Genomic DNA, 22,680 nt, shown 5'->3' on the forward strand with positions numbered 1-22,680 from the left:
GCTCTGCACTCCTCCTGTACTGGCTGTGAGCGTCGGTCAGCCGGAAAGCAGAGTGGTGACGTCACCGCTCTGCTTTCCGGCCGCTGTGCTCACACAGACAGTACAGGAGGAGTGCAGAGCACAGCGCTGGAGGACAGACTGCTGTAGGTAAGTATGTAGTGTTTGTTTTTTTTACTTTTAGGATGGTAACCAGGGTAAACATCGGGTTACTAAGCGCGGCCCTGCGCTTAGTTACCCGATGTTTACCCTGGTTACCGGCATCGTTGGTCGCTGGAGAGCTGTCTGTGTGACAGCTCTCCAGCGACCAAACAGCGACGCTGCAGCGATCCGGATCGTTGTCGGTATCGCTGCAGCGTCGCTAAGTGTGACGGTACCTTAAGTAGCTGTCTACAAATATTTAAAGGGATGTCACAGTGTAGAGGGATCACCATTATTCTCACGTGCACATGGAAACATAAGAAGTAATGGAATGAAACTCAAAGGGAGAAGATGCAGATTAAATATCACAAAAAAAAAATTTTTGACCCTGGGGGTGATCAGTGAGTGGAAAATTCACTGTGCTCATAACAAAATAAAAATGAATTGATCGATTTTTTTTTTTTTTTTTTTTTATGAGCATCAAATTGGTTTAAAAAAGAAGCCCACATACTGTATCAATAGATAATAAAGAAATGTCTTTTTTTAATGTGATGACTCAAAAACAAATTATTTTTTATTTAAAGTGGTTTTTCTTGTCACATAGTTTGTCTTCTATTTTTTTTCTGTTAGGAAGGATCCTTTGTGCGCCTTGGGGTTATTAATTTGTCCGTATTGTAGCATCTCTTGCAAGCTGCAGGTTTATCTTAAAAATAAACTGTAAGCAGGCGTCCACTATCCCCAAACTTTTTATATGCGCATGTAGTTTTTTTCAGTGACCAGGAATACCTGTACATGGCTGATCCGTTCCTCCATTATTGAGAAATCAGCTTTAAAATTGATCTGCGAATGAGGCTGAAAAGCTTTTTGTAGACCTGAAGTCTTTGTCACTCCAGCTCTATTCCTCGCCCAGCACCACCTTCTTCTGCTTCTTAACTAACAGCCTCTATGCTGTGTGACTTCAGGCAAAGGATCCATCCCATCAGTCAAGTAGGAGGAGGCGGTGCTGGGCGGGGAGTAGAGCTGGAGTGACAGAGGCTTGAGATCTACAAATAGCTCTAAAGCATCATTTACATATCAATGCAAACACTGATTTCTCAGTAATAGAGGAAAGAAATGCTCATCTAAAGGTAATGCTGGACTTATCTTTGATTGAGCTACATGTGCATATGAATAGTTTGAGGAGTGACTTCTTACTGACAGATTCCATTTAAAATCCCTAAAAATTGAACAGTTCCTACCAACAATAATGACTATTCTCTATCTGTCTCTCTCGCAGATTGATGTTCTAATGTCTGCTTTAAAGACTGCCATATCTAATCAGTCGGAAAAAACTGAAGAGACTGAGGTTTCAGAAGATATGTCGGAACCGTATGGAGCCTTGGAGAAGACGGAGGCAGATTTTCTACCAGAATACCTTTCTAAATTTCAGGTGAGTTGAAATTGTGGGAAATAAATCTTTAATATGTAAATCTACAGTCTTTCTGTTTGTCCTCCTGACATTTTCTTCTTCACACTTCACTGAATGGAAAACACATAAAATTATATGTAAATCATCTTCAGTAGGAAATTGCACAAGGGGGATCCAATACTCAAGGTCACATGCATCGTATTTTCTTCTGCCTTTGTCTGCCTAGAGTCTCCCAGCCCCCGCTGTCTTTCTAAGAAGCAGAAACCTATTAGCTAAAGTGTCATTGTTGGACCATTACTCATCCTTGAAAGCTGTCTTATGTTAACACAAATCACTAAATGCAAAGTACATAAAACTGCTCCGTCATGTCTCCAGTAAATGACGATCTCCCTAGTAAATGGCAATTATTGCATTACGTGGAGGAAAACTAGATTTTCACTTGTGGTAATACCCATGGTAATTGGCTCTGACTGTTCTGAAGGCTAAACAGAACATATTCTGGGGTCCTTTCTCCCCTCTTGTGAATGTTCAGTTAATGTTCGTTATCGTGGAAGTGTACAATTTGAGAGCAGCCCAGCATTCCATGGTAGAATGATTTGTTTTACAGTCCGTTCTAATAGTAACACAGTTGTTAAGGTTGAAGGAAGACTATAAGGGTACCGTCACACTATAACATTTCGATCGCTACGACGGTACGATTCGTGACGTTCCAGCGATATCGTTACGATATCGCTGTGTCTGACACGCAGCAGCGATCAGGGATCCTGCTGAGAATCGTACGTCGTAGCAGATCGTATGGAACTTTCTTTCATCGCTGGATCTCCCGCTGTCATCGCTAGATCGGTGTGTGTGACACCGATCTAGCGATCTAGCGATGCGATCCAGCGATGCGTTCGCTTGTAACCAGGGTAAACATCGGGTAACTAAGCGCAGGACCGCGCTTAGTTACCCGATGTTTACCCTGGTTACAAGCGTTAAACTAAAAAAAAACAAACAGCACATACTTACATTCTGGTGTCCGTCAGGTCCCTTGCCGTCTCTGCTTCCCGCACTGTGACTGCCGGCCGTAAAGTGAAAGCAGAGCACAGCGGCTGTGCTTTCACTTCCACTTTACGGCCGGCAGTCACTGAGTGCGGGAAGCAGACTGCAAGGGACCTGACGGACACCAGAATGTAAGTATGTGCTGTTTTTTTTTTTTTTAGTTTAACGCTTGTAACCAGGGTAAACATTGGGTAACTAAGCGCGGTCCTGCGCTTAGTTACCCGATGTTTACCCTGGTTACCCAGGGACCTCGGCATCGTTGGTCGCTGGAGAGCTGTCTGTGTGACAGCTCCCCAGCGACCACACTACGATTTACCTACGATCACGGCCAGGTCATATCGCTGGTCGTGATCGTAGGTAAATCGTATAGTGTGACGGTACCCTAAGTCCATCTAGTTCAACCCATAGCCTAACCTAACATGCCCTAACATATTGATCCAGAGGAAGGCAAAAAAAAACCATGTGGCAAAGAGTAAGCTCCACACTGGGGAAAAAAATTCCTTCCCGACTTCACATACGGCAATCAGACTAGTTCCGTGGATCAACGCCCTATCAAGGAATCTAGTGTATATACACTGTAACATTATACTTTTCCAGAAAGGCATCCAGTCACCTCTTACATTTAAGTAATGAATCACTCATTACAACATCATACGGCAGAGAGTTCCATAGTCTCACTGCTCTTACAGTAAAGAATCCGCGTCTGTTATTATGCTTAAGCCTTCTTTCCTCGAGACGTAGAGGATGCCCCCTTGTCCCTGTCTCAGGTCTATGATTAAAAAGATCATCAGAAAGGTCTTTGTACTGTCCCCTCATATATTTATAAATTTAAATAAGATCACCCCTTAGCCTTCGTTTTTCCAAACTAAATAGCCCCAAGTGTAATAGAATATCTTGGTATTGCAGACCCCCCAGTCCTCTAATAACCTTGGTCGCTCTTCTCTGCACCCACTCTAGTTCAGCTATGTCTTTCTTATACACCGGAGACCAGAACTGTACACAGTATGCTAAGTGTGGTCGAACTAGTGACTTGTATAGAGGTAAAATTATATTCTCCTCATGAGCATCTATGCCTCTTTTAATGCATCCCATTATTTTATTTGCCTTTGTAGCAGCTGCCTGACACTGGCCACTGAATATGAGTTTGTCATCCACCCATACACCCAGGTCTTTTTCATTGACGTTTTTGCCCAGTGTTTTACAATTAAGCACATAGTTATACATCTTATTACTTCTGCCCAAGTGCATGACCTTACATTTATCCCCATTAAAGCTCATTTGCCATTTATCAGCCCAAGCTTCTAGTTTACATAAATCATCCTGTAACATAAAATTGTCCTCCTCTGTATTGATTACCCTGCAGAGTTTAGTGTCATCTGCAAATATTGAAATTCTGCTCTGTATGCCCCTTACAAGGTCATTAATAAATATGTTAAAAAGAAAAGGGCCCAATACTGACCCCTGTGGTACCCCACTGCTAACCGCGACCCAGTCCGAGTTTGCTTCATTAATAACCACCCTTTGTTTCCTATCCCTGAGCCAGCTCTTAACCCACTTACACATATTTTCCCCTATCCCCATTGTTCTCATTTTATGTATCAACCTTTTGTGTGGCACCGTATCAAAAGCTTTTGAAAAGTCCATATACACTACATCCACTGGGTTCCCTTGGTCCAGTCCGGAACTTTTCCTCTTCATAGAAATTGATCAGATTTGTCTGACAGGAACGGTCCCTAGTAAACCCGTGCTGATACTGGGTCATGAGGTTATTCCTCTTCAGATACTCCAGTATAGCATCTATATACATAATTGTCTAAGGGGTACTTCCGTCTGTCTGTGTGTCCTTCTGTCACGGTTATTCATTCGCTGATTGGTCTCGGCAGCTGCTTGTCATGGCTGCCGGGACCAATCAGCGACGGGCACAGTCCGATTAGTCCCTCCCCTAATCCCCTGAACTCACTGCCCGGCGCCCGCTCCGTAATCCCCTCTACTCACCGCTCACACAGGGTTAATGGCAGCGGTAACGGCCTGCGGTGTAACGCACTCAGTTACCGCTGCTATTAACCCTGTGTGTCCCCAACTATTTACTATTGATGCTGCCTATGCAGCATCAATAGTAAAAATAGGTCATGTTAAAAATAATTAAAAAAAAACAAAAAACCTGCTATACTCACCCTCCGCCGCCTTTCCCGCTCCTCGGGACGCTCCCGCCACCGCTCCATTGCAAGCGGCAGCTTCCGCTCCTAGAGCTGGTGTGCGAACAGGACCTGCTATGACGTCACGGTCATGTGACCGCGACGTCATCATAGGTCCTGCTCACACCAGCCCTGGGACCGGAAGCTGACGCTTGCAATGGAGCGGTCCCGGGAGCGTGGCGAGGAGCGGCAAAGGCGGCGGATGGTGAGTATAGCAGGACTTCCAACGGGCCTTCGGAAGGTGAGTATATGTTTGTTTGTTTTTTTTAAGTCTTTATACTACGTGACTCTGTGCTGGGCAATATACTATGTGGCTCTGCTACATGCTATGTGGCTGGGCAATATACTACGTGACTGGGCAATATACCGTACTACGTGGCTCTGCTATATACTACGTGGCTGGGCAATATACTACGTCCCTGGGCAATATACTACGTCCCTGGGAAATATACTACGTGGCTGGGCAACATACTACGTGACTGGGCAATATACTACGTGACTGGGCAATATACTACGTCGCTGGGCAATATACTACGTGACTGGGCAATATACTATGTGGCTGGGCAATATACTATGTGGCTAGGCAATATACTACGTGGCTGGGCAATATACTACGTGGCTGGGCAATATACTACGTGGCTGGGCAATATACTACGTGGCTGAGCAATATACTACGTGGACATGTATATTCTAGAACAGGGGTCCCCAACTCCAGTCCTCAAGGCCCACCAACATGTCATGTTTTCAGGATTTCCTTAGTCTTGCCCAGGTAATAATTGTATCACCTGTGCAATGCAAAGGAAATCCTGAAAACATGACCTGTTGGTGGGCCTTGAGGACTGGAGTTGTGGACCCCTGTTCTAGAATATCCGATGTGTTAGAATCGTGCCACCATCTTGTCCTTAGAATGCCCTCCAGGATTATACCCACAGTAGAGGTTAAGCTTACTGGCCTATAATTACCGAGTTCAGTTTTTATCCCCTTTTTGAATATTGGCACCACATTTGCTATACATCAGTCCTGTGGTACAGACCCTGTTATTATGGTGTCTTTAAAGATTAAAAATAATGGTCTATCAATGACTGTACTTAGTTCCTGCAGTACTCGGGCGGTGTATTCCATCCGGGCCCGGAGATTTGTCAATTTTAGTGATTTTTAGACGCAGCTGTACTTCCTGCTGGGTTAAGCAGGTGACCTTTAATGGGGAACTTTTGTTACCACTGATCATATTGTCTGCCATGGAATTTTCTTGTGTGAATACTGGTGAAAAAAAGTCATTTAGCATATTTAGCTTTTTCCTCATCCTCATCCACATTTCACCCAGACTATTTTTAAGGGGGTCAACACTATCATTTTTTAGTTTCTTACTATTTATGTAGAATTTATTTAATTTTCTGTATTTATTTAATGCCTCATCACTACCTACTTCCTTTAATTCTCTAAATGCTTTCTTTTTGTCACTTATTGCGCCTCTTACAGCTCTATTTAGCCATATTGGTTTCCTCCTATTTCTAGTATGTTTATTCCCATACGGTATATACTGTGCTCAGGTCCTATCCAGGATGCTAATAAACGTCTCCCATTTTCTTTGTGTATTTTTATGTCTCAGGATATCGTCCCAGTTAATTGCACCAAGATCATCTCTCATCCTTTGGAAATTTGCCCACCTGAAGTTTAGTGTCCTTGTAACCCCTCTACTACACATCTTATTAAAGGATACACGAAAACTTATTATTTTGTGATCACTATTACCCAAGTGACCCCCCAGCCCTTATATTTGTCTATGCGGTCTGGCCTGTTGGTTAATATTAGGTCTAGCAGTGCCCCCCTTCTTGTTGGGTCCTGAACCAGTTGTGGAATGTAACTGTCTCTCATAGCTGTCAAAAACCGATTACCTTTGCTGGAACTGCAGGGTTCTGTTCCCCAATCTATTTCAGGGTAGTTGAAGTCCTTCATAATAATGACTTCTCCTTGAGTCGCAGCTTCATCGATTTGCTTTACGAGAATATTCTCCATTGCTTCCATTATTTTTGGAGATTTATAACAAACCCCTATCAGTAATTTATTATTTTTTACCCGTCCCCTTATCTCTACCCACAGGGACTCTACATTTTCATTAGATTCACCTATATTATCACGCAGGATGGGTTTTACGGAAGATTTTACATACAGACACACACATTCCCTTCGCTTATCCGTTCGGTCATTTCTGAACAGACTATAGCCCTGCAAATTAACAGCCCAGTCATGGCTCTCATCCAGCCATGTTTCAGATATCCCCACCATGTCATAATTATGCTCTAACAACATTAGTTCTAATTCGTCCATTTTGTTGGCGAGGCTTCTGGCATTAGTATACATACACTTTATGTATCTCTCTGTACCTATATTCTGTCTTAAATTATTAACTGTTCTAACCCCAGATTGGTTTTGACACAGCAGCTACAGTTTCTGGGAATTGTTGTACAGTGTTCATGCATCAGTATTCTTTCCAAAGGAGAAAAGATTAACTTTTCAGTAGTCCACTTTGAAGTGTCTGGGCAGGCATTATTACGTCCTTTTTTCCCTTCATACATGACGGCACCACGAGAGAGAGGGGATCCGCCCTTTAAGGACTGGAAACCTTCAAGATAAAAGGGGTGGCTCCTCTCTCCACATCAGTTGGTTTCCTGTCCTTGATGGGGAATCCTCAAGATGGAAGATCTTGAAGATAGAAGAGGATGCCTGGGTCAGATGGGTTTGGGCAGGCACTGGTCTGCTGCATCCGTCACCAGGTACCGGTAGTCGCCTCGGGGGCCATGTATTCCATGCCCCCCCTGAGCGAAGCATGGCCACAGCCTGTGAGGCGAACGCCCGGGTGAAGATAGGGCCTCGGAGGCCACGGCGGTGTAACCTCCCTGTACCCGTAAAAATTCTACCTGCTGTTTAAGTCTGCGGAGGCCACAGTAATGTGCCCCTCCCTGTTGACTTATGGTGGCCATGCAGCCTGTGAAGCACATCGGTGCCCGGGCATTTAGGGCTCCTGGGTGTATGGGATACTCCCTGTTGAGCACAAAGCAACCTTCTCCTCCCCATTCCCTGAAGACGGATGATACCTGCAAGGAGCAGCATGGTGTTTTCTCCAGGTGAAGCAAGGTATGGGGGCAGCATTACGGGACATCGTGGAGCTGCAGGGGTGAGGGTAAGGCTGTGCACGCGCCCTCATCGGCGCTCTACACCAGGGGTGTCAAACTGCATTCCTCGAGGGCCTCAAACCATGCGTGTTTTCAAGATTTCCTTAGTATTGCACAAGGTGCTGGAATCATTCTCTGCAGGTGATTAAATGCAAGGAAATCCTGAAAACATGACCTGTTTTCAGCCCTTGAGGAATGCAGTTTGACACCCCTGCTCAACACCACGCGACCGGAAGTGAGGGGGCGTGTCTATGCGACGTGGATGTGACAGGGAAGCGCATCGCCGGCTCTGGACCCGGGATCAATCGGGGACCAGAGGAGGGGCTGAGAGATCAGTGTGCACCCCGAGGGAGCGCATAAGCTGGTAGAATGCACACACGCCAGCCGGGCCTGCGCTCTGACAGTCATACTGTGCAGATGTCGCACTGGGCGGCCTGGAGAGAGCACACACCGGAAGTGGTTGCTGGATGCGCGCTCAGGTATCATTTCACTGCGCAAGCGTCGCGCTGGGCGGCCGGAAAAGGCAGGATCAACCAGGTGATTGATTGCATCTATGAGCATCGGAAGTGCTGCAGGCACGATCAGCCAGGTAATCAATCATGACAGGTGCGCACATGCACCTGACTAATGAAGCGACCAGTAATAGCAGGATCAACCAGGTGATCCATTAAAAAAAAAAAAAAGAGAAGGAAGTGAATCTATTTAAGCGAACCAGATGTGCTGCCCTGTGTCACTAAACCAGGCCAGGTTGAAGGTGACTACTCTTGTTACGTGGTAGTGTGTAAGATGGAGAGCTTTTCACCATAAAATTTAATGCCACAGCAAGAGGTGCAGGAGAGGCGGTCTCGCTCAAGTGAGAAGAGCCAGATCCGCCATGGCAGCAGCAGAAGCCGCTCGGACAGCGTACGGACGGATCGCCATACCAAGGAGAGGTCCCTGGTCTCATTGGGAAACACGGAGAAAACCAGTCAACCTCCAGATCCGGTACCCATACTTTGAAATCGTCCGAGTGGTGAGTGAACTTCGAGAAAGTCCAGCACGCTAATGTCTGTTCTTTTCTTTTCTCTTATCTCCGTCTCTCCCCTCTTTTCTTACATTTGGGGGGTGGAGCATAGGAGGTCCCCAAAAAATATAAGGCAAAAGCCAAAAATAAGGAATGTCCCTTGTGTAAAAAGCCTTTAAAGACATCTTGGGGTAAAAGACTGTGTCAGGAGTGTATCAACAAGACAGTGGCGGAGGAAACACCCTCCTTTACGGACAGCCTAAGATCTCTGATCCAGTCAGAGGTCTCTAGGTCTGTAAAAGTGTTACAGACAGCTGACACAGATGCCAGATCTAGGGACAGATCCAGCCCCTCAGTAGCATCCCAAATGGATTCCTCGGAGTCAGAGAAGGACTCAGATACAGCTCGCTGCTCAGATAGTAGCTCAGAGGAGGAGGATACATTTCCAGCGGAGGCTATGGATAAGCTTATAAAACCTGTTCGCTCTACCATGGGGCTGGTAGATGAGAAGGCAAAAAAGACAGCCCAAAAACTTATGTTCAGTGGTCTGCAAAAGAAAAAACGGAGGTCATTCCCTATTAATTAACAGCTACAAGAACTTATTAAAAGGGAATGGCAGAAACCGAAAAAGAAGTCCCACATAATCAACTCCCTTAAAAGGAGATATCCTTTTGAGGAAGAGGCGTCCTCATCTTGGGATAGAGCACCAAAAATTGATGTGGCAGTTTCAAAAGTGGCCAGGAAAACCTCCCTACCTACCATTCAAGGATTTAGGTTCTCTAAAAGAACCTCTGGATGGAAAGGTGGACAATTCCCTGAAAACAGCATGGGAAGCCTCGGCAGGAGCACTAAGGCCAGCTATCGCGGCCACTTGTGTAGCCAGATCCCTAAAAATATGGATGGACAACCTGGAGGAACAGAAAGAACAAAGAGTTCCCAGAGAAACTATCCTAGAGGCAATACCAACCATGAGAGCAGCGGCAGTATTTCTAGCTGAAGCATCAGCAGACTCTGCTAGACTAGCAGCAAAGTCAGCAGTTTTAGCCAACACAGGACGCCGTGCGGTATGGCTTAAATGCTGGCCAGGAGATACACAGGCAAAGATGAAACTTTGCTCTTTACCATGTGAGAGGAACTTCCTGTTTGGACCGGCATTAGACGAGGTGTTAGAAAAAGCCGGTGACAAAAAGAAAATTTTTCCAAAGCAGCCATTTCAGCCCTTTCGGCGCTCCTTTCAGAGAGGCTGAAAATTCCGAAGGCAGCAGTATAGAGACCGAGACAGGAGCAACTTTGACAAGCGATCCAGGGGAGGAAAAGTTTCTATTTTGGCAAGTCCCCCAGAGACACCAAAAATCCCTCCCAGTGACGGTCCTTCTCAGGTGGGAGGGAGGCTCTCACTTCCTTCCAGCCTGGGAGAGGACCTCCTCCAGCATATGGATCCGACAGATTATAGGATCAGGCCTAAAACTAAAATTCCACCACTGGCCTCCAAGAAGATACATGCAGACCCCGGTACAGTCCTCCCAAGAGAAACAACACAGTCTGGAAGGAGAAATAATAACACTCCTAGACAAACACGTCTTGGAAGAAGTTCCAGTAAGGGAAAAGATGAAAGGGTTTTACTCCCGCCTTTTTCTCATAAAAAAAAAACGGACAATTCTTGGAGGACAATAATAAATTTAAAAGGCCTCAACAAATATCTAATAATTCCATCTTTCAAAATGGAAACAATAAAATAAGCGGTGAAACTTCTATATCCTCAGTGTTACATGTCAGTCCTAGACCTAAAGGACGCTTACTATCACGTTACAATCAGACAACAAGACTGTCAGTTTCTCAGAGTGGCAGTACAGATGGTGTCCCAGTTGCGTCGCTTTCAGTACAGGGCTCTGCCCTTCGGGATAGCAACAGCCCCACGGGTATTTACAAAACTGATTGCAGAGGTCACCGCACATCTCAGAGAAAAAGACACTCTGATAATACCCTACTTAGACGACTTCCTGATAGTGGGGAAAAACTTTTCTCACTGTTAGGAGCAGGTCAGAATATTGATGGACACTCTACAGACACTAGGATGGCAACTGAACCTCAAGAAATCCAAACTGGAGCCAGCAATGGTCCAGAATTTCTTTGGGATAACAGTAGACTCCGTGATGCAGGAGTGTCGCCTCCCAGAGGAAAAAGAGGAAAAAAAATCAAACAAATGATTGACAACATAAAAAAAAACAAAAAAACAGATGACTTTAAGAAAAGCCATGTCAGTGTTGGGGTCCCTAACCTCCTGCATACCGGCCCAGTTCCATGCAAGAGAACTGCAATGGTGTGTGCTGCAGAACAACCTGGAACTTCAGGGGTAGCTAGAGCAGAAGCTCATTTCTCCCGCTCTCTGTACTCATATGGTGGTTACAGATAGTCATCTCCGAGAGGAGTTCCCTGGACATACACAGCCTCCAAAGTAATCACAACGGACGCCAGTCCATGGGGGTGGGGAGCTCACTCAGACACACTATGTGTCCAAGACCCCCTGGGCTCAAGAGGAGAAAAATCTATCCTCAAACGAGTGGGAACTCCTAGCAGTCGAAAAAGCGCTAAAGAGGTTACTTCCACACTTGACAGAGCATCATGTGAGAGTCCTATCAGACAACCGAACAGCGGTCGCATACGTGAGCCACCAGGGGGCACCCGTTCTCGGTCACTGATGCACATAACCAAAAGACTCATGACTCTAGTCGAAAGGCATTTCCTTTCATTATCGGCCCTGTATATTCGAGGTGTGGACAATATAAAGGCAGACTTTTTAAGCAGGAACCACTTAAGGCAAGGGGAATGGTCCCTAAAAAAGTCCATTTTTCAACGGATAGTGCACATGTGGGGAAGACCCAGTGTAGACCTCTTTGCCTCAAAAGCCAACAAAAAAGTTCAAAAGTTCTGCTTCCTGAACCCAGCAGACAGGCCGTTGGCAGTAGACGCCTTCAGCATAGAATGGACGTCAGGACTCTTGTATGCCTTCCCACCGATATGTCTAATTCCAGCAGTTTTGAAGATGATCGTAGAGGACAAAGCCAGAGTGATTGTAATGGCTCCCTTCTGGCCGAAAAGACCATGGATTTACTGGTTGAGAGTGATGTCCGTGATGGACCCGTGGGTACTCCCGGAAGACCAGGACCTTCTAACACAGGGTCCCTTCAACTACCCGCAGAACTCTGGGCTACATTTGACAGTCTGGCATTTGAACAGTCATTCTTAGAGAAAGAAGGGTTCTCAGCTGGTTTAATATCCACCTTGCTCAGTAGCAGAAAACCAGTAACGACCAAGATCTATGGGAGAATATGGAAGAAATTCCTCTCCAGCTCAGGGCCAATACGGGAAGGGGAGGTCCCGATAGTGGCAGTACTGGAGTTCCTGCAAAAGGGCTTAGATCTGGGATTAGCTGTTAGTACCCACAAAGTACACATTTCAGCTTTAGCAGCCCTATTTAACTGTGACATGGCAAGCACTAGATGGGTGGTGAGGTTTATCCGAGCCTGTAGTAGAACTGACTCTGTACCATCCCCTACTCCTCCACCATGGGATCTAAATTTAGTATTGACAGCTTTGACAGAAAGCCCCTTTGAGCCATTAAATGCAACTTCAGATAAAGTACTAACATTAAAAACAGTTTTGTTAGTGGCACTTACATCGGCCCGTAGGGTTGGGGATTTACACGCGCTGTCAGCTGACCCCCCTTACACGCAAATTATGGACTATAGAGTTGTATTAAAATTAGATCCGGTATATCTCCCCAAAGTGGTATCTGACAGGGAGAAGGACTTGGGGATCCTAGTTAATGATAAACTTACCTGGAGCAGCCAGTGCCAGGCAGCAGCTGCCAAGGCAAACAGGATCATGGGGTGCATTAAAAGAGGTCTGGACACACATGATGAGAGCATTATACTGCCTCTGTACAAATCCCTAGTTAGACCGCACATGGAGTACTGTGTCCAGTTTTGGGCACCGGTGCTCAGGAAGGATATAATGGAACTAGAGAGAGTACAAAGGAGGGCAACAAAATTAATAAAGGGGATGGGAGAACTACAATACCTAGATAGATTAGCAAAATTAGGATTATTTAGTCTAGAAAAAAGACGACTGAGGGGCGATCTAATAACCATGTATAAGTATATAAGGGGACAATACAAATATCTCGCTGAGGATTTGTTTATACCAAGGAAGGTGACGGGCACAAGGGGGCATTCTTTGCGTCTGGAGGAGAGAAGGTTTTTCCACCAAAATAGAAGAGGATTCTTTACTGTTAGGGCAGTGAGAATCTGGAATTCCTTGCCTGAGGAGGTGGTGATGGCGAACTCAGTCGAGGGGTTCAAGAGAGGCCTGGATGTCTTCCTGGAGCAGAACAATATTGTATCATACAATTATTAGGTTCTGTAGAAAGACGTAGATCTGGGGATTTATTATGATGGAATATAGGCTGAACTGGATGGACAAATGTCTTTTTTCGGCCTTACTAACTATGTTACTATGTTACTATGAGATTTCATAGGGCTCAGGATATAACCCTACCCTCTTTCTGTCCCAATCCTAGCAACAAGAAAGAGGAGAGACTCCATTGCCTAGATGTCAGGAGATGTATCCTACAGTATTTAGAGAGGTCAAGATCCTGGAGGAAACAGAGAGCTTTATTTGTTTCATTCCAGGGGTCAAGGAAGGGCCTTAAAGCCTCAAAACAAATTATCGCTAGATGGGTGAGAGAGGCCATTATTCTAGCGTATAGTAGTGCAGGCAGGGTTGCTCCACAGGGTCTGAAAGCCCACTCCACAAGGGCCATGGCGACGTCGTGGGCGGAGAGAGCAGACGCTACATTGACCAAATCTGTAAGGCGGCGACTTGGTCCTCTCCGTCTACATTTTTTAAACATTATAGGCTAGACCTATCTGCTACCTCTGATCTCACATTTGGGAGAAGAGTGTTACAAGCAGTGATCCCTCCCTAAAAGAGAATACAAATCTCTGTAACTCTCTCGTGGTGCCGTCATGTATGATGGAAAAACACGGGTATTACATACCTGGTAGTGTGTTTTTTCATGAGACTTGACGGCACCCTTATATTCCCACCCTTTTGATCACGTCATTAGTTGGGTGCATTATTTGTATTATACACTCCCTCGGGTGTCGATTAATAGAACTGTATAGGATGTATTATTTATGTGTACACTAACCGGCGGAGTTCCTCTCGTACTCTGTAAAACAACTGATGTGGAGAGAGGAGCCGCCCCTTTTATCTTGAAGGTTTCCTGTCCTTAAAGGGCGGATCCCCTCTCTCTCGTGGTGCTGTCATGTCTCATGAAAAAACACATTACCAGGTATGTAATACCCGTGTTTTTGCATGAGAATCCTGTCAGAGATGGTGGCTACATTCGAGGCAGGGCCGTTTGCTCAATGTTGATCAAGGCCTCTACAGAACACGCTACTATCCTCTTGGGGACATGTCAATAGTTGAATCGGTCAATTCACCTGCCCCTTCACATCCGCCAAACTCTCAGGTAGGCCTTAACTTCATCCCTGTTAACTCAGGGTCGCTATTTCTATCCCATTCCGTCCGCCTCACCACAGATGCCAACCTTTCTGGCTGGGGAGCCATCTTCCATCGCTCTATGGTCTAGGGGATCTGGATCAGTCAGTAAAGGCTTCTTCCAATCAACGTGCTGGAGCTCAGAGTCGTCCCGACAAGCTCTTTTACATTGGCATCACTTAGCGCGAGGGCTACTCATCGGGATTCAGTCAGACAACGCCAAGGTTGTGGCCTTTATCAATAGCCAAGGAGACACACGAAGCCTATCTGCCATGGCGGAGGTCGCAAGAATTCTGTCTGGAGAGGACAGAGGACAAGGTCCCTCTAATCTCAGCAGTTCATATACCTGGGGGGGTAGACAAGTGAGAACCAGACTTTTTAAGTCGCCAACAGCTACTAACAGTATAATGGTCTCTTCACCCAGAGATGTCCAAGGAAGATTTGTCAGCGGTGTTGGACATCCCATCTGTTGACATCCAGACTAAATAACATGGTGCTAAATTTTGTCAGAGGTTGAGACGTTGGGGCGAGCGGGTATTCAGCATAAATGCTACACTTTAATAGCATACACAAAAGTGATTTCACTGGTTTTAGGTTTTCCGGCATAGAAAAAGTTTACAAGCGGTTTGGTGGAGGAGATCACAAACGTAAGTTGTTACATAGAGAGTCCTCTTGAATATTTATGCTAAATAACCACACGCCCAATGGTCTCAATCTCAGACAAGATTTAATCTTACAATGCTAATCCTATATTCTGTTTTGGATTTCTTTCTGTCATTATGTTGTTTTTACTGAGGTACCCAAGTTTTTTAATTATCACACTAATGTCACCTCACATTGTCCTAAGGAATGCCTTCAAATCATTCTTACAAATATAAGGGACTGATTGCCTACCCGGAGGTTAGACAATGAGTAAGACACAACTCGAAACGCGTCGCTGTTTGGTCGCTGGAGAGCTGTCACACAGACAGCTCTCCAGCGACCAATGATCCCGAAGTCCCCTGGTAACCAGGGTAAACATCGGGTTACTAAGCACAGGGCCGCGCTTAGTAACCCGATGTTTACCCTGATTACCAGCGTAAACGTAAAAAACCAAACACTACATACTTATCTTCTGTGTCTGTCCTCCGGCGCTGCGCTTTCCTCTGCACTGTCAGCGCCGGTCAGCACCGCTGTGCTTTCTGGCTGGCCGGCGCTCACAGCCAGTGCAGAGAAGCACAGCGCCGGAGGACAGACAGCAGAAGGTAAGTATGTAGTGTTTGTTTTTTTAGGTTTAGAAAGTTTCAAACGATCTGCTACGACGTACGATTCTCAGCGGGGTCCCTGATCGCAGTAGCGTGTCAGACACAGCGAGATCGTAACGATATCGCTGGAACGTCAAGAATCGTGCAATCCTAGCGATCAAAGTGCCACTGTGTGACGGTACCCTAAGGCATTTGTTTATCATCAGGACGGGAGGGGTAGAGAATAGAAAACAGCTAGAAGAGTGTAACCCAATAAAATAAAACGTAACTTTTACTCGTACTATTAAAACATGGACAAAACAATACAACAAACAATAGTGCTCACGCCGAAAACTGTGCTCTAATAAAAAACTGGTTTGGTCTCACCAATTATGGACGCAGGGTACCCATACCGATGAAGAAAGGTCCCTGGGAGGGTCCAATAGATGTAGGGTAAAACAACAAGAGGGACGGGGGGACCTTCTTACTAAACCCCTGTCGTGCCCCAGCAATGACTCCTGTCCTCACAAGGACAGGCCCAAATGTGCCCTACTATGGACTCCCCCCACCATATATAATGTAGTACTTCTCCTCAGTACTTTCCCTCTCCCTCTTCATGAAACCCGACTTTGCCAAAAGTCGGCGACTTTTGAAAATGAACGATCCGTTTTGCTCAACCCTACTGGTTGCATTTACCTTTATCTAGGGTCTTTTTAGTGTGCATCCATGGTGAGCCGTCGTGGAGCGGGGGCGCCACATTGCGTACAAGGTAGGGTGCCAACCTCCGCTGTTAGGAAGGGTTTATTAGGGATTAGTAGGGCTGTTTAGGAGTATATGTGTATTTTTTTTTTTTGTAGGTTGCAGGGTTTATAGATATTTGTCTTTGTAATTTTAATGGTTGAAATAAAAATTTGATTTTAGGTAATAGTTAATATGTTAGCTTAAATTCTGCTGAATTAGTCTCTCATAGTCTTTGAGCCAATTACTGTCGATTATGCTTTTGCATTTTAAGGTAATGTGTATGGCAAGAGGCTACACAACAAGATAAGTGATATTAATGGCTTCCTAAAATCTGCAGAGTGAAGATTAGAAAATAAACAATCCTTGAATTGTTTCCACCATCACTAGATATTTTTTCATGGAAGCAGCACTTGAACACAAAGCAATTTATCGCCTGCATCTGAGGCTTGACGATCTAATGCAATATTCCCAAAGTCTATATCTAGGGAGCATTAGTTCTTATTTTGTTTGAAAACTCTAATGAGGTAATCATTTCATATATTTTGAGGATAATGTGGCTGTGTATTATACTGTATAAAAGTGAATAACACTGCCTGCCATTTAGTTGTTACTGTGATGATTACTTTGTTGATACAGTGAAATAGAAAAACCCTGAAACCTCTTATTACTTTGTTCTCACAGTGTATATGTTGATGTATCTTATGACAGCTAGTTGGCAACATGGGGACTGTGTAATATAAACCGTTTTATTATCCATTGTTCACTTAGTGCAAAAATGGACATAGAATTGTACTTATTTCCCTTTACTCGTTCTGTCCCAACATACAGTACTGACAAAACTTTGGATACATCTGTTTATGCAATATTTTCCATTGTTTGTATTGGAATGTGCACATTATAGACTCAGACTAAAGGCGGCAAAGCTACAAAGGAACATACAGCTCTAGCAAAAATTGAGACGACTGCAATATTTTCAGTTTGTCTGATTTTTTTTTTTCTCTTTTATAGGTATATTTTTTGAGAAAAATGTAAATTGTTCTTTTATTCTATAAAGTACTGACAACATGTCTCCGAATTTTAAAGCAATAAATTTTGTATTTATTTTCTGAAAATGAGAAATGGTCAAAATAACAAAAAAATGCATTGCTTGCAGACCTAAAAAAAAACTAGTTCATAATCATTTAGAAACAACAATACTAATGTTTTAACTCGCAAAGAGTTCAGAAATCAATATTTTGTGAAATAACCATGATTTTCAATCACAGCTTTCGTGCGTCTTGGCATGCTTTCCACCAGTCTTTCACACTGCTTTTGGGTGACCTTATACCACTCCTGGTACAAAAATGTAAGCACTTTTTCTTTGTTTGATGGCTTGTGACTATCCATCTTCCTCTTGATTACATTCCAAAAGTTTTCAATGGAGTTCAGGTCTGGAGATTGGGCTGCCCATGACAGGGATTTGATGTGGTGGTCCTTTATCCACACCTTGACTGACCTAGCTGTGTGGCATGGAGCATTGTCCTGTTGGAAAAAAACGGTCCTCAGAGTTGGAGAACATTGCCTGAGCAGAAATAATCCGCTGTTTTTCCAGGATAACCTTGTATGCAGTTTGATTCATATGTCCTTCGCAAAGAACAGCCTGCCCAATTCCAGCCTTGCTGAAGCATCCCCAGATCATCACCGATCCTCCACCAATTTTCACAGTGGGTGTAAGACATTGTGACTTGTACGCCTCTCCAGGTCTACATCTAACCATTAGATGACCAGGTGTTGGGCAAAGCTGAAAATTAGATTCATCAGAGAAGATTACCTCACTCCTCTATGGTCCAATAATTATGGTCTTTGGCAAACTTCTGCCTGGCTCTCCTTTGATTCTCATTGATGAAAGGCTTTTTTCTAGCTTTACATGACTTGAGACCTGCCTCTAGGAGCCTGTTACGAACTATTCTTGCCATGCACTTCACCCCAGCTGCCATTTGCCATTCCTTTTGTAGGTCACTTGATGTCATCCTGCGGTTGTTGAGTGACATTCGAATAAGATGACGGTCATCCCGGTCAGTGGAGAGTTGTTTTCGCCCTTTGCCGGACTGAAGCTTTGTTGTCCCCAATGTCTGCTGCTTGACCTTGTTGTAATGGACTGCTGTCTTAGAAATTTTAAGGATGGAGGCAGCATGACTCTCACTGTATCCCTTTGCTAGTAAAGCCAGAATTGAGCCCTTCTTTTCCTCACTCAAGACTTTTCTTTTCAACTCCTTTGGCATGGTTAAAAGTTGTTTTTCATTGCTATTACTTTTGGGATATTGCTAGCACTTGTTTTGCTAATCAGTAGCACATTAAGTAGAATGAGGTGTACTCTGGTTGGAATTCAACTGACACTGGAATGGAATGGCTGTCCGACATGTAGAGAAGCTGATTTTTATAAAACTGTGCAGTGGTCTCTTAATTTTTGCCACAGCTGTATATGGAAAAAAAAGAGTAACACAACAAGATTTAAACAAACCAGAATATGTGCTAAGCCTTCGATTCCTTAAAATAACTCAATTTTATAATGATTTACACGGTCTTCATTAGGTATCACCTGGAATGGCTTCCAGTGAACCTGTATACCTCATCAAATGTTAACTTGTGGAATCCCTGGTCTTCAGAAAGTGTTTGTGTTGATCTCTTGTACTGGCTCAGCATAATATAAGTGCAATGTATAAGTAGTTGCACATTTACACTGCAGCTATTAACAGGCAAAACCTAGAATAAAAACAATAATTGGATACCCTGCAGTAAGTAAATAAAAGTAATATATGTAAAAAACATAGGGTACTTAGTTGACACTATCTTGATCAGAAGAATATGGCAAGAACCACTCAACTAAGAAAAGAGTAAACGACTGTCCATAATTAAAGACTTGAAAGTCGGTCAATCTGTAAAAGTGCAGTCATAAAAACTAATAATCTCTTTGATGACATTGGCTCTCATGAGGACCATCCCAGTAAAGGAAGACCAAGAATTACATCTGCTGGAAAGGATAAGTTCCTCAAACTTAACAGCCTCAGAAATCACAAATTGACAGCATCTGAGATAAGTCCTCATAAATAATGCAGACATCAGATAGCAGACACATCTCATATTCAACTGTCCAGCAGAGACTGGGGGGAAGTGGGTCAATTGTGGCTGCCCTTCTTTTCTTGGTCTCCTAACTCACACTTTGTTAGAGCTAATTACTGTGTAGGGTTTTTTATTCAAGTATGTTTTGGAGTGTAGGAGAAATTCACAGTAATGAGGAAAATATTTTTATAGTGTTAGATTGCAAAAAACATAATTTATTCCTGAGCCATTTGACTTCTAAGGCTGCCGTCACACTACATTATTTGGTCAGTATTTTACATCAGTATTTGTAAGGCAAAACCAGGAGTGGGTGATAAATGCAGAAGTGGTGCATATGTTTCTATTATACTTTTCCTCTAATTGTTCCACTCCTGGTTTAGGCTTACAAATACTGTTGTAAAATACTGACCAAATACTGATCGTGTGACTGCAGCCTAAGAGCTGTATCAGTGCTCTGCCTACATGTACATGAGACATTAGAGCAACAGCTGCATTGGTCAATGCAAAAAGGGTAATCCAAGAAGTTGTGTTAATTATTTTTTTTTGTCTTCCTATCAGGAGTTGAGTACAAAACTTAGCTCTCTTGACAAGATTGAACCTGCCAGCCTTGTGAGTAAGACCACCAGCTTCGTACAACAAAGGCTGCCAGAATGTGAGAAGCCAGACATTGAAAAATATGAGACTTCTCTCAAAGAATGGGAACAAGAACAGTCTGCGCTCATCACGAGAGAGAAGGAGTTGAGAGAAAAAGCAAAGTTGCAGTATGAAGCCCTGCTTGTATCCAGGGCCACGTCCACTGCCTAACACCTTCCATGTCTGATGCACATTGTATATAGCCCCTTTGGAAGCTAGCACAAGCTTTTTTTCTTTTGATGTACCACACATTTCCCTCCATGTACTTGCAACATCTTCTGGCTCTATGGTCATTTTGTAGCATGCCAAACTTTAAACTTAAGCACCATGAAACTTGCCGAGATTCTCTTGTTTTGTTGAATGTTTTATTTCTATTTAGTATATAAAATACAAATATGGTGGAAAAATGACTTGACTTTCTTGATAAATACCAACTCTCTTTTCTCCCCACCCCCTCCTAATATACAATTCATCTAAGTAAAATATGGAGAGTTGCAATTCATGTACTTTGCATTTGTGGAAGTATACAAGTACATAACAGTCTATGTTTAGATATTTCATCTTTATTTGTCACGACTTTTGCATTTAATACTTGTACAAGTGAAATGTCAGAAAAGTAATAAAAATACACATTCATTATATTCCTTTTCTTTTTGATGGGGACAAGGAATCTCTTCTAATTTTCTGTTGCCATTTTGCTTGTCTGCAAATGTAAAACCTGAAGACACAAAAAGAGCACAGCGAGGTCAAAAAATACTCTGTTGTAAAGAAGTCACAGTAAATGAGCAAGTGCTAGTCAAAAAATGAAAAAAATACAGGGTATTTAGTTAATACTTTTTTTGCAAAAAAATGTATATTAAGCTGCTCCACCAATCGCCAAGGTATACCCATAATAGAGCAGTCCTATCTAATGTATATAATCCCTATCTGATGTATTAAAAACCTGATCATCTGTATAGTACCTGTGTAGTATTGAACCCTGCTTATACAGGTACTATACAGATGACTAAGGTTGAGCGAAAAGGATCGGACAATTTCAAAAGTCGCCGACTTTTGGCAAAGTCGGGTTTCATGAAACCCGACCCGATCCTAGTGTAAGATCGGCCATGCGGTCGGCGATCTTCGCACCAAAGTCGTGTTTTGTATGACGCGTTCAGCGCCATTTTTATATATATATGTAATTGAGACACACCTATATATATATTATATATATATATATATATATATATATATATATATATATATATATATTTACTTCAGCGCGATATAGCAGAAAAGCCGGTAATTCAATTGCCGACTTTTCATTTCTCCTTCCTAAACCCGGCATGATATGAGACATGGTTTACATACAGTAAACCATGTCATATTCCCATTTTTTTTGCATATTACACACTACTAATGTTAGTAGTGTGTATGTGCAAAATTTGGGCGCTGTAGCTATTAAATTTAAGGGTTAGATCGCGGAAAAAATTGGCGTGGGCTCCCGCGCAATTTTCTCCGCCAGAGTGGTAAAGCCAGTGACTGAGGGCAGATATCAATAGCCTAGAGAGGGTCCACGGTTATTGCCCCCCCCCCCCCCCTGGCTAAAAACATCTGCCCCCAGCCACCCCAGAAAAGGCACATCTGGAAGATGCGCCTACTCTGGCACTTGGCCACTCTCTTCCCACTCCCGTGTAGCGGTGGGATATGGGGTAATGAAGGGTTAATGTCACCTTGCTATTGTAAGGTGACATTAAGCCAGATTAATAATGGAGAGGCGTCAATTATGACACCTATCCATTATTAATCCAATAGTATGAAATGGTTAAAAAAACACAATATTGCAAAGTATTTTAATGAAGTAAACACACAGGTTGTTTTACAGGCATGAGCACAGCTGCATTATAGCAGAGCTCCTGCCTGTAAAATATTTTAACCCCTTCAGATGGATTTACATCGTGGGACGTGACAGATCATCGGAAGGTATGGGATATTGTTGGTTTATTATTTTTAATTTGTTACAGGTCGAGGGTCTTCAGGTGGATTGAGAGTGGAATAAAATACTACAACAACCTGTGTGTTTATTGCATTAAAATACTTTGAAATATTGTGTGTTTTTTTAACCATTTCATACAATTGGATTAATAATGGATAGGTGTCATAATTGACGCCTCTCCATTATTAATCTGGCTTAATGTCACCTTACAATAGCAAGGTGACATTAACCCTTCATTACCCCATATCCCACCGCTACACGGGAATGGGAAGAGTGGCCAAGTGCCAGAATAAGCGCATCTTCCAGATGTGCCTTTTCTGGGGTGGCTGGGGGCAGATGTTTTAAGCCAGGGGGGGCCAATAACCGTGGACCCTCTCCAGGCTATTAATATCTGCCCTCAGTCACTGGCTTTACCATTCTGGCGGAGAAAATTGTGCGGGAGCCCACGCCAATCTTTTACGCGATTTAACCCTTAAATATAATAGC

At 43.6% G+C, this 22,680-nt stretch overlaps 1 protein-coding gene across 1 annotated transcript in view; it reads left to right on the forward strand.

The window, feature by feature from the left end:
- MRPS27 (mitochondrial ribosomal protein S27) overlaps positions 1–20,860 on the forward strand; it is a 127,875-nt gene extending 107,015 nt beyond the window's left edge. Inside the window, exons 10-11 of the mRNA XM_069750617.1 lie at positions 1,415–1,567; positions 20,145–20,860. Coding sequence (XP_069606718.1) covers positions 1,415–1,567; positions 20,145–20,390 — 399 coding nt within the window. The 3' untranslated portion in view covers positions 20,391–20,860. The remainder of the gene's footprint in view (positions 1–1,414; positions 1,568–20,144) is intronic.
- The last annotated feature ends 1,820 nt before the right edge of the window (positions 20,861–22,680 follow it).

The sequence above is a fragment of the Ranitomeya imitator genome, chromosome 1, assembly GCF_032444005.1.
Source record: "Ranitomeya imitator isolate aRanImi1 chromosome 1, aRanImi1.pri, whole genome shotgun sequence".
Taxonomy (NCBI): domain Eukaryota; kingdom Metazoa; phylum Chordata; class Amphibia; order Anura; family Dendrobatidae; genus Ranitomeya; species Ranitomeya imitator.